The sequence below is a fragment of the Sinohyriopsis cumingii genome, chromosome 3 (assembly GCF_028554795.1).
Source record: "Sinohyriopsis cumingii isolate HCF-2022 chromosome 3, ASM2855479v2, whole genome shotgun sequence".
In the NCBI taxonomy this organism is placed as follows: Eukaryota; Metazoa; Mollusca; class Bivalvia; order Unionida; family Unionidae; genus Sinohyriopsis; species Sinohyriopsis cumingii.
In genome coordinates this window covers 125,782,949-125,798,642 of record NC_142963.1, presented here as the reverse complement: position 1 = coordinate 125,798,642, position 15,694 = coordinate 125,782,949, and the positions used below count along the sequence as shown (strand labels likewise).

The 15,694-nt window shown below is 33.0% G+C and overlaps 1 protein-coding gene across 2 annotated transcripts in view; it reads right to left on the bottom strand.

Annotated features, from left to right (window-relative positions):
* LOC149803788 (CD109 antigen-like) overlaps positions 1–15,694 on the bottom strand; it is a 102,950-nt gene that overhangs the window by 42,338 nt on the left and 44,918 nt on the right. For both annotated transcript variants that reach the window (XM_089953584.1, XM_089953585.1), the window contains exons 17-19: positions 13,868–13,945; positions 6,577–6,664; positions 2,762–2,906 (exon numbers count right to left, since the gene is read on the bottom strand). In XM_089953584.1, the coding sequence (XP_089809710.1) occupies positions 2,762–2,906; positions 6,577–6,664; positions 13,868–13,945 (311 nt within the window). The remainder of the gene's footprint in view (positions 1–2,761; positions 2,907–6,576; positions 6,665–13,867; positions 13,946–15,694) is intronic.

The window sequence follows — 15,694 nt, the reverse complement described above, 5'->3', positions numbered from 1 at the left end:
TTGCAGAGCATTACACCAACACATTACAGGTGACAAATATGGATAATATTGCAACTAGTAGAAACATTTATCTCAAAGTTGCTCCAATTCCTGCACTGTATACAACAGCTGAAAATGGAGTCATTCCAATGCTTGCATGTATGCAACAGTTAAAATGGAGTCATTCCCATGCCTGCACTGTATACCATAGTTAAAAATGAACTCACTCCAATGCCTGTACTGTCTACCACTGGTAAACAATGAAGTCATTCCAATGTCTACACTGTATACCATAGTTAAAAATGAAGTCATTCCAATACTGGTATGATATAAAATAGTTAAAAATGAAGTCACTCTAATACTTGTACTGTATACCATAGCTATAAAGAAGCCACCCCTATTCGTGCCCTGTAGTAATCATAGATAAAATATGTCACTCCAATACCATAGTTACAACATGTCACTCCAATGCCTCCACTGTGTACCATAGTTACAACATGTCACTCCAATGCCTCCACTGTATACCATAGTTACAACATGTCACTCCAATGCCTCCACTGTATACCATAGTTAAAACATGTCACTCCAATGCCTCCACTGTATACCATAGTTACAACATGTCACTCCAATAATTGCACTGTGTACTATAGCTAAAAACGAAATCATTCCAATGCTTGCACAGTATATCATAATTAAAAATGAAGTCACTCCAATACGAGCATTGTATACCATAGTTAAAGATGAAGTCGCTCCAATGCTTGTACTGTATACTATAATTAAAAATGAAGTCACTCCAATACCTGCACTATATATCATTGTTTAAAATGAAGTCATTCCATTCTAATGCTTGCACTGTATACCATAATTAAAAGTGAAGTCATTCCAATGCTTGCACTGTATATCACAGTTAAAAATGAAGTCACTCCAAACTATAAACTATATAAAATCTGTCTTACTCAGCCTACCTATATATGTCTAATCCTCTATCCTAACTATGAATCTGTCTAATCATCCACCCTAAACATAAATCTGCCTTATCATCCATCCTAACCATACATCTGTCTAATCATCCATCTTAACAATACATCTGTCTAGTCATCCATCTTAACAATACATCTGTCTAGTCATCCATCTTAACCATACATCTGTCTAGTCATCCATCTTAACAATACATCTGTCTAATCATCCATGCAAACAGTACATCTGTCTAATCATCTATTCAAACCAAACATCTGTCTAATCATCCACCTTAACCATACATCTGTCTAGTCATCCATCTTAACCATACATCTGTCTAATCATCTATCTTAACTATACATCTATCTAGTCATCCATCTTAACCATACATCTGTCTAATCATCCATGCAAACAGTACATCTGTCTAATCATCTATTCAAACCAAACATCTGTCTAATCATCCATCCTAACAATACATCTTTCTAATCATCCTTCCTAACCAGAAATCTGTCTAATTATCCTTCCTAATGACAAATCTGTCAAATCATCCATCCTAATTATAAATCTCTCTAAGTCATCCATTCTGTCTATGATCCTCCCTAACCATACATCTGCCTAATCATCCATCCTAATTATAAAGCTGTCTAACCACCCATCCTAACCATAAGTCTGTCTAGGTAATTATCCATCTTAAACATAAATCTGTCAGGCCATCCATCCTAACCACAAAATCTGTCTAATTATCTATCCTAATCATAAATCTGTCAAACAAACAATCCTACCCATAAATATGTATCAATTTTCTAAAACTATACCAGGGACTGCTAATATGCAGTTAATAAAAGTGCAAAATTTCCTACGATTTGAAATGTCAAAATTAAAATAAATACAACATTTTTATGGTAATTTAAAAGATTATATTTTATAAATGTTTGTGCAACTATTGAGGGTAATATAGATAACCCAAACTCTACAGCAAAGTTAACTCATTTTACTCCAAGTCATTAATTTCCAATATGAAATCTTCATTCCCATAAAGTATGAGGCTGTCATGGACAGCACCTCGATGCACACATAAAACATGTTTACGAATACACAAAGCATCCACTACTATGTCTGTGAGCACATATGTCTAAGGGATATGAAAACAATGTTGATGTTTCTGTATGCTAACTTTGACTGAGGGAAGGTATCTAAAACGTGCCATTTTAATCATTTAAGATTCATAATAGCTGTTGTATTGACCTCAAGTTCAACACAATAATGTATTAATTAAAGATAACTGGAACATATATATATATATATATATATATATATATATATGGGATTTATCAAATGCAAGTCAAGATCCATTTATCCTGAAACAGTACCTGAATCTGAAATTAAAAATATATCATTATATTGGTCTGTCCATCCCATCCCTTTTTTTATCGTGTTGTCTAGATAGATTAAAAGAAAATCATAAAGAAACAGAATGATTAGAAGTGGCATTGATCCAAAGTCACATTTTGGGGATAGAAAGATTATTGTGTGTTTGACCTGTTGTAGCTGTGGATCTCCACTAGACGTAGGTGTTGTTGGTGCTAAGGGCTGTCATGAAGGCATGGAAGTTGCTGTCATCCCTATTCAATTCATCATAAGGTGGTAGCAACGTTTGACAAATTCAGGGTATGCATCATCCAGGAATCAATCAATCAATCAATCAATCAATCTCTCTCTCTCTCTCTCTCTCTATCTAATCTATCTATCTATCTATCTATCTATCTATCTATCTGTCTGTCTGTCTGCGTGGATGGATATCCAGTATTGCTTAAATACATCTTACTTAGAGGTGGTATTGCTCCAGAGCCATGTTTCTGGGAAAAAAGTCCTTGTGTGCTGAACCTGTTGCAGCTGTGAGGATCCTCCAACCATTCCAGGAGAGGCTGTTGGCGTTTGTCCTGAAATCATCCCTGGCATTGCTGTTGGCACTTTTGAGAAAATTTTAGAATGTAGTATTCAAGTATACAAATCTATCTATCAATGCCTGTATATACATATCTTGTGGATAACATTTACTCAACATCATTCAAGAAAGCAGTATGAAAATTTCTCTGCAGCTAATTTGGAATAGTGCATAATACTACTGAGGAAACTCACCAAATTTACACTGACTTTGTAAGATAAATCTTCATGGGATTATTGGAATCATAATTCAGAAGAATTCTACAGATTATCTAAAAATGTTAAAATGCACCCTGGAAGGACTTATGGAAAGAAGATCATCAAATAATGTAGATTTTACAAAGAATAATGCAGATTTCACACATAAGAAACATTCCTGTGAATTCCATGAGATTTTTGTGCCAAATTTCAACATCAGATTGAAGCAAACTTAAGTTAGCTACATGATAATCTAATTGTTACAAAATGGATTAAATTTTCTGGATGGCAAACAGAGTAAATTACTTTAAGATCATTTAAACATAAAAGTGCATATGTACTTTCCATCGGAAATGTCCAAGAAAGAATTAAATATTTGTGTCATGAAGCTTTCTCTCTTATTAATAAAAAACAGTATTTAAAAAATGAAAATTCATTGATATACACTATTATATTAAAATGATGCAAGATGACTATTTCAAACATGCAGAGCTGGAATGGAATCAGGCAAATATTGGTACAGTTGAATGACTGTATTGGCCACTTGGACACTGGAATGTATGTTATGCAAATGTTGATTGACAGTTGATTGAGAATTGCCATATTTGGCTGAGAGGTTAATTACCTGTAAAGTGATATGGCATAGTAGACATTATAAGATAATGCTGGCTGTTCAAAATACCCAGCATTATATCCCATAGAAGCATCATTAATTATCCTGGCCAAACTAATGAATTCCATACTACCTTATATGAAGTAAGCTGACACATGCCAAGCTTTTTAAAAGCTTCTTAGTCAACATGTACAGAAAAGATCATTTGTATGATTTTGTTTAATTCTACCCGTATTTACCGCATATGTTGGGACACGATAAAATAATTATTTTTTTTCCTATCCCAGAACTTATGGTGAAACACTTTTTCACTTTGGTCATATGTCCCAAGACTTAAGAAACGAAATAAAATTGTATTGCATTTGTGCTTCTCCCACCCCACTGAACGTTGCAATAAAATAGATAAATAAAACGTTGAATTGATAACAAAAAAAAAGAAACTAACCTTTTGTTGTTATCATTTATTCCTTTTTTCAACATGAGCATTTAAGAATAAAATATTTCCACGAAATCCGTAAGCGTAGGATTCCATACTGTAGCGTGTATCAATTATGTCCGATACCACACACCACGTTGTTCACATGAACATTGAGAAGCAATTGTGTGTGGTTGTGCTCCAAAGTTTGAACATGTTATCCGACTGAAAACTGGAGCCAACAAAATCGCAAACAAGAGGGAAATAGTCAACCGATATCTTGAAGACGCCATTCACGCATGACACGGTATTGGGTGCAAAATAATCAAGATTTAATTATATCCAGGTCTACTGTATGACAGTATGTCGCAAATAAAAACGATCATTTGAAAACACATTCACTTAAGTGTAATTGACAATCTTTTCACCAGCTTGGGTTACAAAATTATCCATACTATTTACCCGCAGACGTCAATGATCCTTTGTATTAATTGTAACCACAGATGCCAAACACATAGAACATAGAAGCCCTGGTGGTGAATAAACACGACTGGCAGCAATCAGTTAACTCCTTCTTTGAAGCTACCGACAGGACATCAAAGACAAAAGATGATTTTTATTACAAAGCAAGCCGATTTCAGAAGCTGACTTTGGTTACTTCTTTTTTTTTTTTGGTAAAGGATATCAATACAAAAGTTATTTTATTGCAAAGCAAGCCGACATCGGGAGCTGACTGGATTTTGTGAAGTGATCTGATTTTTTAAAATTTTTATATATTTTTTTTTTTGTTTAATATACAAAGACGGCCGAGATACGGAAGCAAACATGGGTTCCTTTTCAATTATATTCACGGGAATTTTGAAAATAAATTGAAACAATAGAACAAATTTTGACGCAATATAGTGCTTTGTGCACAGATGTCGATGAATTCGCAAACGAGAGGGAAATAATCAACCGATATATTGAAAACTGCCATTCACGCATGGCACGGTGTTAGGTTCAAAATAGCCAAGAATAATTTATATCCAGGTCTACTATCTACTGTCTGAAAGTATCTCGCAAATAAAAATCATTATTTAAAAACAATTCACTTGAGTGCAAGTGACAATCTTTTCGCCGGCGCGGGTTACAGAAGTATCATTACTATTTATCCGCAGACATTAGTGCACCTTTGTAATAATTACTACAAAAATCGCGAACCACATAGAAGCCCTGGTGGTAAATAAACACAGCTGGCAGCCAACAGTAAACTTCTTCTTTGAACTTACCGACAGGACATCAAAGACAAAGGTTATTTTTATCACAAGGCAAGCCGACGTCGGAAGCCGACTTTGGACTCGGAAGCCGATTTTTTAAAAAAGGATATCAATACAAAGGTTATTTTATTGCAAAGCAAGCTGATCTCAGAAGCCGACTTGGATTCTTTTACGTGTGCCGTTTTTTTATATTTTAGCTTCGAATAAACAAAGACGGCCGAGCTATGGAAGCTAACTTTGGTTTCTTTTCACCAGTATTCACGACATTTTTTAAAATAAAGTGAAACAATGGAACAGTTTTTAAAGTTTACAATATAATGCATCGATGACCCAGCATCATCCAGTAGATTTGGAGCAAAATAAAATCACGTGATGAATAGATAATTTCGCCGACAATATGATCATTAACATGGATAAAACTCTAGTGTACTTTGATCGCATTCCTGGATGGACTGTCTATAAGATGGGCATCAAAAGTGTGAGAATTAGCAAGACTAGTGCAGATTTGAAAACATCTGACTTTTGTGCTTGCAGTTTCCGCTTCAGGTGGTGTGTTGTCTCGAACATTTTTTTCAAGGTATGAGAAAGCTAAAAATATATTCATGTACCAAAAGAATAGATCATACATGTGCAGGAGAAGGGTTGTGTTGATGAGATGCTGCTGCAGTGGATTGAAGAGTTTTATGTCAAGTATACAGTTTTATATTTTTTAAAATAAAATTTCAATTGGAGTGCAATTTCCGACATGTAATTTTCGAATGATTTAAATGGTATCCCACAAATTATGACTTGAAAAAACGATGTGTCCCAGAACATACAGTGCACAAAAAATTACTTTTAAAATTAATTTATGGTGTCTTAACAAATACGGTGTCCCAACATATACGGTAAATATGGCAAATATGGCACTACTTTTTACAACATTATTATCACGTACCCACCAATAATGTTTTACACATGTTCGTTACTACTATTTGTATGAATCGTTTATGTACTTACCACTGAAGCCTTATACTGTAAAAATTGTGCATTATATATATATATATATATATATATATATATATATATATATATATATATATATATATATATATACTCTTGTACAAATGTCATTGTATGAGGCCGCATGGAAGATTGGTCAGTTGACCAAATGAGCTTCTTCTTAAATAAAGTCATTATTTTATTATTATTATTATTATTATCTAGATACTTACTCAAAGGATTGCAATCAATCTGACGTTTGGTGAAAGGCTTAAGAAAGTGAAATTCCGGCATATCAGTGAGAACCTGGATTCCACTTGCCTGTTGATAAAGAAAAGGTAAAAGGTATTTCAGCGACTATATGTGTATAAAATCTATGGGATGGAGATTACGTGTGTAACAAAAGGTCACAGACCATTATGACTGATGAGTTTGTTTGCAAACAATTCATAGATTCATACTGTACAAGATTAATTCTAGTCGAACAATTATTTTGATCTCAAACTTTGTTGAGCATATGGCTTAAGTTCAAGCCTAAATCTTGAGAGTATGTAACTATCATTACTATCAAGCCAAAATGATACAACTGTCTGGATTTTCTTCTTTGAAGTCTCACTCATATACTGCTAAATTTCACTAACTTAGATTTTACTATAAGTACTAATTTATTTGATTTCACTACTACCTTTTCTGATTTCACTAACCTAAGTGTATATAAGTACTACCTTATCTGACTTCACTAACTGAGATGTATCTAGGTGCTACTTTATCTGATTTCACTTGCCTACATGTACCTTAGTACTACTTTATCTGATTTCATTAACCTAAGTGTATCTAAGTACTACTTTATCTGATTTCACTAACCTAAGTGTATCTAAGTACTACTTTATCTGATTTCACTAACGTAGTTGTGTAAAACTACTACCTTATCTGGTTTCAATAACCTAGATGTGACGAGGTACCACTTTATCTGATCTCACTAACCTAGATGTATCTAAGTACGACATTACCTGCTTTCACTAACCTAAGTGTAAATAAGTACTACTTTATTTGATTTCATTAACCTAGTTGTGTCTAAGTACTACTTTATCTGATTTCATTAACCAAAGTGTATCTAAGTGCTACTTTATCTGATTTCATTAACCTAGGTGTATCTAAGTACTACTTTATCTGATTTCACTAACCTAGGTGTATCTAAGTACTACCTGATCAAATTGAACTATCGTATGTGTATATAAGTACTGCGTTATCTGATTTCACTAATCTAGATGTATAACATTACTAGTTTATCTGATCTCACTAAGGCGTATATAAGTACTACTTTATCTTATTTCACTAACCTAGATGTATCAAAGTACTACTTTATCTGATTTCACTAACGTAGGTGTATATAAGTACTACCTCATCTGATTTCACTAACCTAGGTATATATAAGTACTACCTTATCTGATTTCACTAACCTAGGTGTATATTACTACTAACTTATCTGATTTAACTAATGTAAGTTTATGTAAGTACTACCTTATCTGATTTCACTAATCTAGGTGTATCTAAGTACTACCTCATCTGATTTCACTAACCTAAGTGTCTCTAAGTACTACCTTATCTGATTTCACTAACCTACGTGTATCTAAGTACTACCTTATCTGATTTCACTGACCTACGTGTATCTAAGTACTACCGTGTCTGATTTCACTAACTTATGTGTATCTAAGTATTACTTTATCTGATTTCACTAAGCTAGATGTATCTAAGTACTACTTTATCTACTTTACTTTTACTAACCTGTGTGTATATTAGTACTACATCATCTGATTTTACTAACCTAAGTAAAACCTTATCTCATTTAACGAAGATCGATGTATATAAGTACCACTTTATCTGATTTCATCAACCTAGGTGTATTTAAGTACTACCTATCTGATTTCGCTAGCCTAGGTGTATCCAAGGACTACTTTATCTGATTTCAGTAACCTGGATGTATCTAAGTACTACTTTATCTGATTTCACAAACCTAGAAATTATCTAAGAACTATTGTATCTGATTTCACTAACCTAGATGTATCTAAGTACAACCTTATTTGATTTGACTAACCTAGGTGTATATAAGTACTATGTCATCTGATTTCACTAACCTAAATGTATCTAAGCACTACTTTATCTGACTTCACTAGTGTAGATGTATATAAGTACTCCCCTATCGGATTTCACTAACATAGATGTATATAACAACTACTTTATCTTATTTCACTAATCCAGGCGTATTTCAGTACTACTTTCACAACCCTAGTTGTATATAAGTACTACCTTATCTGATTTCACTAACCTAGGTGTATATAAGTACTATGTTATCAGATTTCACAAGCCTAGGTGTATATAAATACTACCTTATACTAACCTACATGTATCGAAGTACAACTTTATCTCTTATCACTAATCTATATATATCTTAGTACCTCTTTATCTGATTTCACTAACCTAGATGTATATAAGTACTACCTTATCTAATGTCACTAACCTAAGTGTATCTAAGTATGACATTATCTGATTTCACTAACCTAAATGTTTCGAAGTACCACTTTAACTGATTTCATTAACATAAGTGTATCTAAGTACTACCTTATCTGATTTCATTAACATAAGTGTATCTAAGTACTATATTATCTGATTTCACTAACCTAGTTGTATATAAGTACTACCTTATATGATTTCATTACCCTAGATGTTTTGAAGTACCACTTTATCTTTTTCATTAACCTAAGTGTATCTAAGTAAAACTTTATCTGATTTCCCTTACCTAGATGTATCTAAATAAAACTTATCTGATTTCCCTAACCTAGATGTATCTAAGTAAAACTTTATCTGATACCACTAGCCTAGATGTATATAAGTACTACCTTATCTGATTTCAATAACCTAGGTGTATCTAAGTACTACTTTATCTGATTTCACTAACCTAGATGTATCTAATTAATACTTTATTTGATTTCTCTAACCTAGATGATTATAAGTGCTACCTTATCTAATTTCACTAACCTAAGTGTATCTAAGTACTACCTTATCTGATTTTACTCAACTAGGGGTATATAAGTACTACTGTATCTAATTTCACTAATCTAAGTGTAATATAAGTACTACCTTATCTAATTTCACTAACCTAGGTGTGTATAAGTACTATGTTATCAGATTTCACAAGCCTAGGTGTATATAAATACTACCTTATACTAACCTACATGTATCGAAGTACCACTTTATCTCTTATCACTAACCTGTGTATATCTTAGTACCTCTTTATCTGATTTCACTAACCTAGATGTATATAAGTACTACCTTATCTAATGTTACTAACCTAAGTGTATAAAAGTACTACCGTTTCTGATTTTACTAACCTAGGTGCATATAAATAATACCTGATCTAATTTTACTAACCTATGTGTATCTAAGTACTACTTTATCTGATTTCACCAACCTAGGTCTATATAAGTACTACCTCATCTGATTTCACTAACCAAAGTGTATCTAAGTACTACCTTGTATGATTTTACTAACTTAGATGTATCTAAGTACTACCTTATCTGATTTCACTAACCTAGATGAACCTAAGTACCATTTTATCTGATTTCACTGACCAAAGTTTATCTAAGTACTACATTATCTGATTTTACTAACCTAGGTGTATATAAGTACTACTTTATCTGATTTCACTAACCTCGATGTATGAAAGTACTATCTAAATATCTGATTTTACTAATCAAAGTTTATTTAAGTACTACCTTATCTGATTTCACTAACATAGGTGTATATAATAATTACCGTATCTAATTTCAGTAACCTAGATGTATCTAACTACTACTTTATTTGATTTCGCTACCCTAGGTGGATATAATTACTACTTTGTCTGACTTCACTTACCAGAGTTTATCTAAGTACTACTTTATATAATTTCACTAACCTAGATAAATATAAGTACTACGTTATCTAAATCCACTAACCAAAGTTCATCTAAGTACTACTTTACCTAATTTCACTAACCTAGGTGTATATAAGTACTAACTTATCTAATTTCACTAAACAAAGTTCATCTCAGTACTACTTTATGTGATTTTACTAACCCATGTGTATCCAAGTACTACTTTATCTGATTGCACTAACCTAAGTGTATCTACGTAATACTTTATCCGATTTCACTAACCTAGATGTATCTAAGTACTATTTTATCTGATTTCACTAACCTAGACGTATATAAGTACTACCTGGTCTGATTTCATTAACCGAGGTGTATATAAGTACTACCTTATCTAATTTCACTAATCTAGGTGTATCTGAGAACTACCTTATCTGATTTCACTAACCTAGATCTAACAACTACTTTATCTGATTTCACTAACCTAGATGGATATAAGTATTACCTCATCTGATTTCACTGACCCAGATGTATCTAAGTATTACTTTATCTGATCTCACTAACCTAGATGTATCTAAGTTCTATTTTATGTGTGTGTGTGTGTGTGTGTGTGTGTGTGAGAGAGATTTGGATTTTTAACTTAGCTTTAACAATTTCTCAATTATATTGCTACCAGCAATCGGATTTCACTAACCTAAGAGTATCTAAGTATCTAAGTACTGCTTTATCTGATTTCACAAACCATAGTGTATCTAAGTACAACCCTATCTGACTTCACAAACCATAGCGTATCTAAGTACAACCCTATCTGATTTCACAAACCATAGCGTATCTAAGTACAACCCTATCTGATTTCACAAACCATAGCGTATCTAAGTACAACCCTATCTGATTTCACAAACCATAGCGTATCTAAGTACAACCCTATCTGATTTCATAAACCATAGCGTATCTAAGTACAACCCTATCTTATTTCACAAACCATAGCGTATCTAAGTACAACCCTATCTGAATTCACAAACCATAGCGTATCTAAGTACAACCCTATCTGATTTCACAAACCATAGCGTATCTAAGTACAACCCTATCTGATTTCACAAACCATAGCGTATCTAAGCACAACCCTATCTGATTTCACAAACCATAGTGTATCTATGTACAACCCTATCTGATTTCACAAACCATAGCGTATCTAATTACAACCCTATCTGATTTCACAAACCATAGTGTATCTAAGTACAACCCTATCTGATTTCACTAACCTAGGTGTATATAACCACTACCACATCTGATTTCACTAACCTTGATATATCTAAGTGCTATTTTAACTGATTTCACTAACCTAAGTGTATCTAATTTCTACCGTATCTGATTTAACTAACCTAGATGTATCAAAGTACTATTTTATTTGAATTCACTAACCTAGATGTATCTAAATACCACTTTATGTTTGTGTGTGATTTGGATATTTAACGTAGCTTTAACAATTTTTCAGTCATATCGTTACCATCTCTGCAGTGTGGCAGTTTATAGTGATGTCTAGTACTTGGGCAACATGACGAAATTTAGGATGATGTCTCACCCAGTCACATTATCCTGACACAAAGCACCAAGCATCTGTTCGTACCCTTTTTGTATGTCTTTGGTATGACTCAGCCGGGGATCGAATCAACGACCTCCCGCATCCAAGGCAGATGCTCTAACCACTAGGCCACCAGAGCACTCTGCTTATACTAACCTAAGTGCATCTAAGTTCAACTTTATCTGATTTCATTAACCTATGTGTATCTAAGTACTACCTTATATGATTTCACTAAGCTGGAGTTATCTAAGTGCTACTTTACCTGATTTCACTAACCTAGAAGTATGTAAGTACTACCTTATCTGATTTCACTAACCTAAGTGTATCTAAGTACTACCTTATTTGATTTCACTAATCTAGATTATCTAAGTACGAAATATCTGATTTCACTAACCTGGATTTATATAAGTACTACCTTATATGATTCTACTAACCTAGATTTATCTAAGTACTACTTTATGTGATTTGACTATCCTTGAAGTATCTCAGTACTACTTTATCTGACTTCACTAACCTAAGTGTATCTAAGTACTACCTTATCTGATTTCACTAACCTAAGTGTATCTAAGTACTAGTTGCACTGATTTCACTAACCTAAGTGTATCTAAGTACTATCTTATCTGATTTCACTAACCTAAGTGTATGTAAGTACTAGTTGCACTGATTTCACTAACCTCTGTGTATATAAGAACTACCTCATCTGTTTTCACTAACCAGGATGTATCTAAGTACTACTTTATCTAATTTCACTAGCCTAGATGTACCTTAGTACTACTTTATCGGATTTCACTAAACTAGATGTACCTAAGTACCACATTATCTTAGTTTACCAACCCAAGATGTATTTAAGTACTACTTTTATCTGATTTCACTAACCTAGATGTATCTAAGTACTAGTTCACCTGATTTCACTAACCTAAGTGTATCTAAGTACTACCTTATCTGATTTCACTAACCTAAATGTATCCAAGTACTACTTTATCTGATTTCACTAACCTAGATGTATATAAGTACCACTTTGTGTGATTTCACGAACTTAGATGTATTTAAGTACTACTTTATCTGATTTCACTAACCTAAGTGTATCTAAGTACTACCTGATCTGATTTCACTTACCTAGATGTATCAAAGAACTACTTAATTTGATTTCACGAACCTAAGTGTATCTAAGTACTACTTCATCTGATTTTACTAACCTAGATGTATCTAAGTACTACCTTATCTGATTTCACTAAACTAGTTGGATCGAAGTACCCATTTTCTGATTTCACTAACCTAAGTGTATCTAAGTACCACTTTATCTGATTTCACCAACCTAGATGTATCTAAGTACAACTTTATCTGATTTCACCAACCTAGATGTATCTAAGTACTACCTTATCCGATTTCACTAACCTAGGTCTCTGAGTACAGCCATATCTGATTTCACTAACCTAGGTGTATCTAAGTACTACTTTATCTGATTTCACTAACTTAGGTGTATCTAAGTACTACTTTATCTGCTTTCGCTAACCAAGGTGTATCTAAAGTACTACCTTATCTGATTTCACTAACCTAGGTGTGTCTAATTACTACCTTATCTGATTTCACCAACCTAGATGTATCTAAGTATTACCTTATCTGATTTCACTAACCTAGGTCTCTGAGTACTGCCATATCCGATTTCAGTAACCTTAGGCATATTTAATTTCGTTCTTAGTTCTCAACTTTGCAACAGGTATGTTGCAAACATATATATATATATATATATATATATATATATATATATATATATATATATATATATATATATAATGATTTTAACAAAGTTCTGTACAACGAATTATAGAAAGACCATTTAAACTAGAAGGTAGCAAGATAAGGATGTATCTGAAAGAAAACATGAATTGTGTGTCACATAAAATATAATGCCTGTATATGATGAATTTTAGTATCTATGTTTTATGTCAAAGAGAATCATGGGTCAATGTCTAGTCTCTCCAATGATAAATGAAAATAAGGACAGTAAAGAAATTATTTTCAAACTCAGAAGACTTACTTGTAAGACTTTTTCTCTGTTGTGCCAGTCATAATACCATTCTGTTGGTTTTGTTGCACTTCTTAGAGACGAAATTACCTGTAAAAGGAAGAGCGTAAAACATTTAAAATTGAAATTATAAAAACTTATAAGATTGAATTGATCGCTCTTATGTAAAATACACTGAACTAAGACATAACAAAGAATGAGTCACCTATTTACATCAGTGTTACACCATGGGTGATCCCAAGGTACATTTTTCCAGCACAAACTGCTCAAGTCATCCTAAATTTAAGAAATCTCATATATTGATTATTATAGGACAGGGAACGTTAAATATCTCTTAGACACCTGAACAAAAGGATTCGAAATTTTCATTATCTGTGGAACGTTTAAGGAAGGTGAAATCACTGTATGGTAGTGAATAATAATCGACAAGCACAAGGTTAAAAACAAACACACACAAACTGCATATGCTTAGGATAATATACAGAGTACCTATATTGCACTACCTGGCTTCGGTTGAATATATTTGGGATGAGCTCAAGATCGATCCTGCCTATTGAATGACCATTGATGTCAAATATGCAAATAGCCTATTATGTGTACTTCATATAGAGACCGTGTCAGAGTAGTATTAATCTGGCGGTAAGTGCATACGTTTTTAGGGTGGTATTCATCAAAGGGTCACATGCTGAGGATTTAGAATCATACAGCTCTTAGGTTCATCTAAGAAATATGAAATAAAATTTATGCCATCAAAGATATGACGCATTCTTTTTTACTCAGTATATTAAATATTAAATTCATTCGCATATAATTTAACTTTAGAAAATGAACTTCCGAAATTCTTATTACATCCATAACACAGGAGTTAGTTATATTGATTACTCATTTGTTTTTAGTTAAAATATAAAAATAAAAGACTTTAAATTCACCGTATTAATAATGTGCAACACCAATTTTTCATCTTTTTTAATGAATAAAGTTAAAATTAAAACTGATGTCCATGTGCAAGGACATTCTAATTATTTATTTGGCCCAGTCAAACCTTTGCATACCAGATAGCTTAGCAAAGCAAAAAAAGGAAGAAAAAAAGACCCCCCATAACTCGTACGATTTGTCTACGAACTGTATTACTTCTCATTAGCCAACTTATTTTACAACTTGATTCCTATGGCAACTGTTGATTTGTAAACAAAACAAAACAAAAACAATTTAAAAACAATTCATTTCTACATTGTATTGGCAAAATTCATTCTCTATGGAATTGCCAAGCCTAAGAAGAAACTATGACTCTATCGAAGTCAAATATTCCCATTTTACAAAAGTGAGACGCGTTAGGCACTGACCGGCATCATACATGGACCAATGCTTCAAGAAGGTATCAAGATTATAGAAGTATCAGTGAATATATGTGAATAAACATATCAAAAGTCAGGTGAAAGTAAGACAAAAGTATCAAACATTGCAAAACTGAAATGAGCATTCTAAGTATATTGCAACACGTTTGACATAATAGTTGTATAATCTGCACTGGACTCAGTCATACAAGTATATTATGTATTACGGACAGTCACAAAAACATTTTCCAGTGTGTTCTCCAAGTCATGTAGCTTATAAAAGGATCTCAAAAGAGATCAGTAGCAAACTCAAACATACGGGCAAATTTCCGATTTGTGGAAACTCGGGACAAACTGGTTATTGCTTCTAGAGACGCTATTCAATGTTGACTGATGATCAAGCAAACAATACTTCGAGCTAAAACGAATGTTCTGAACATACAGCCATAATAAACACAAACGTTCGTTAGATATCTCTAAATGACACACCAATGCTCAAAGAGTA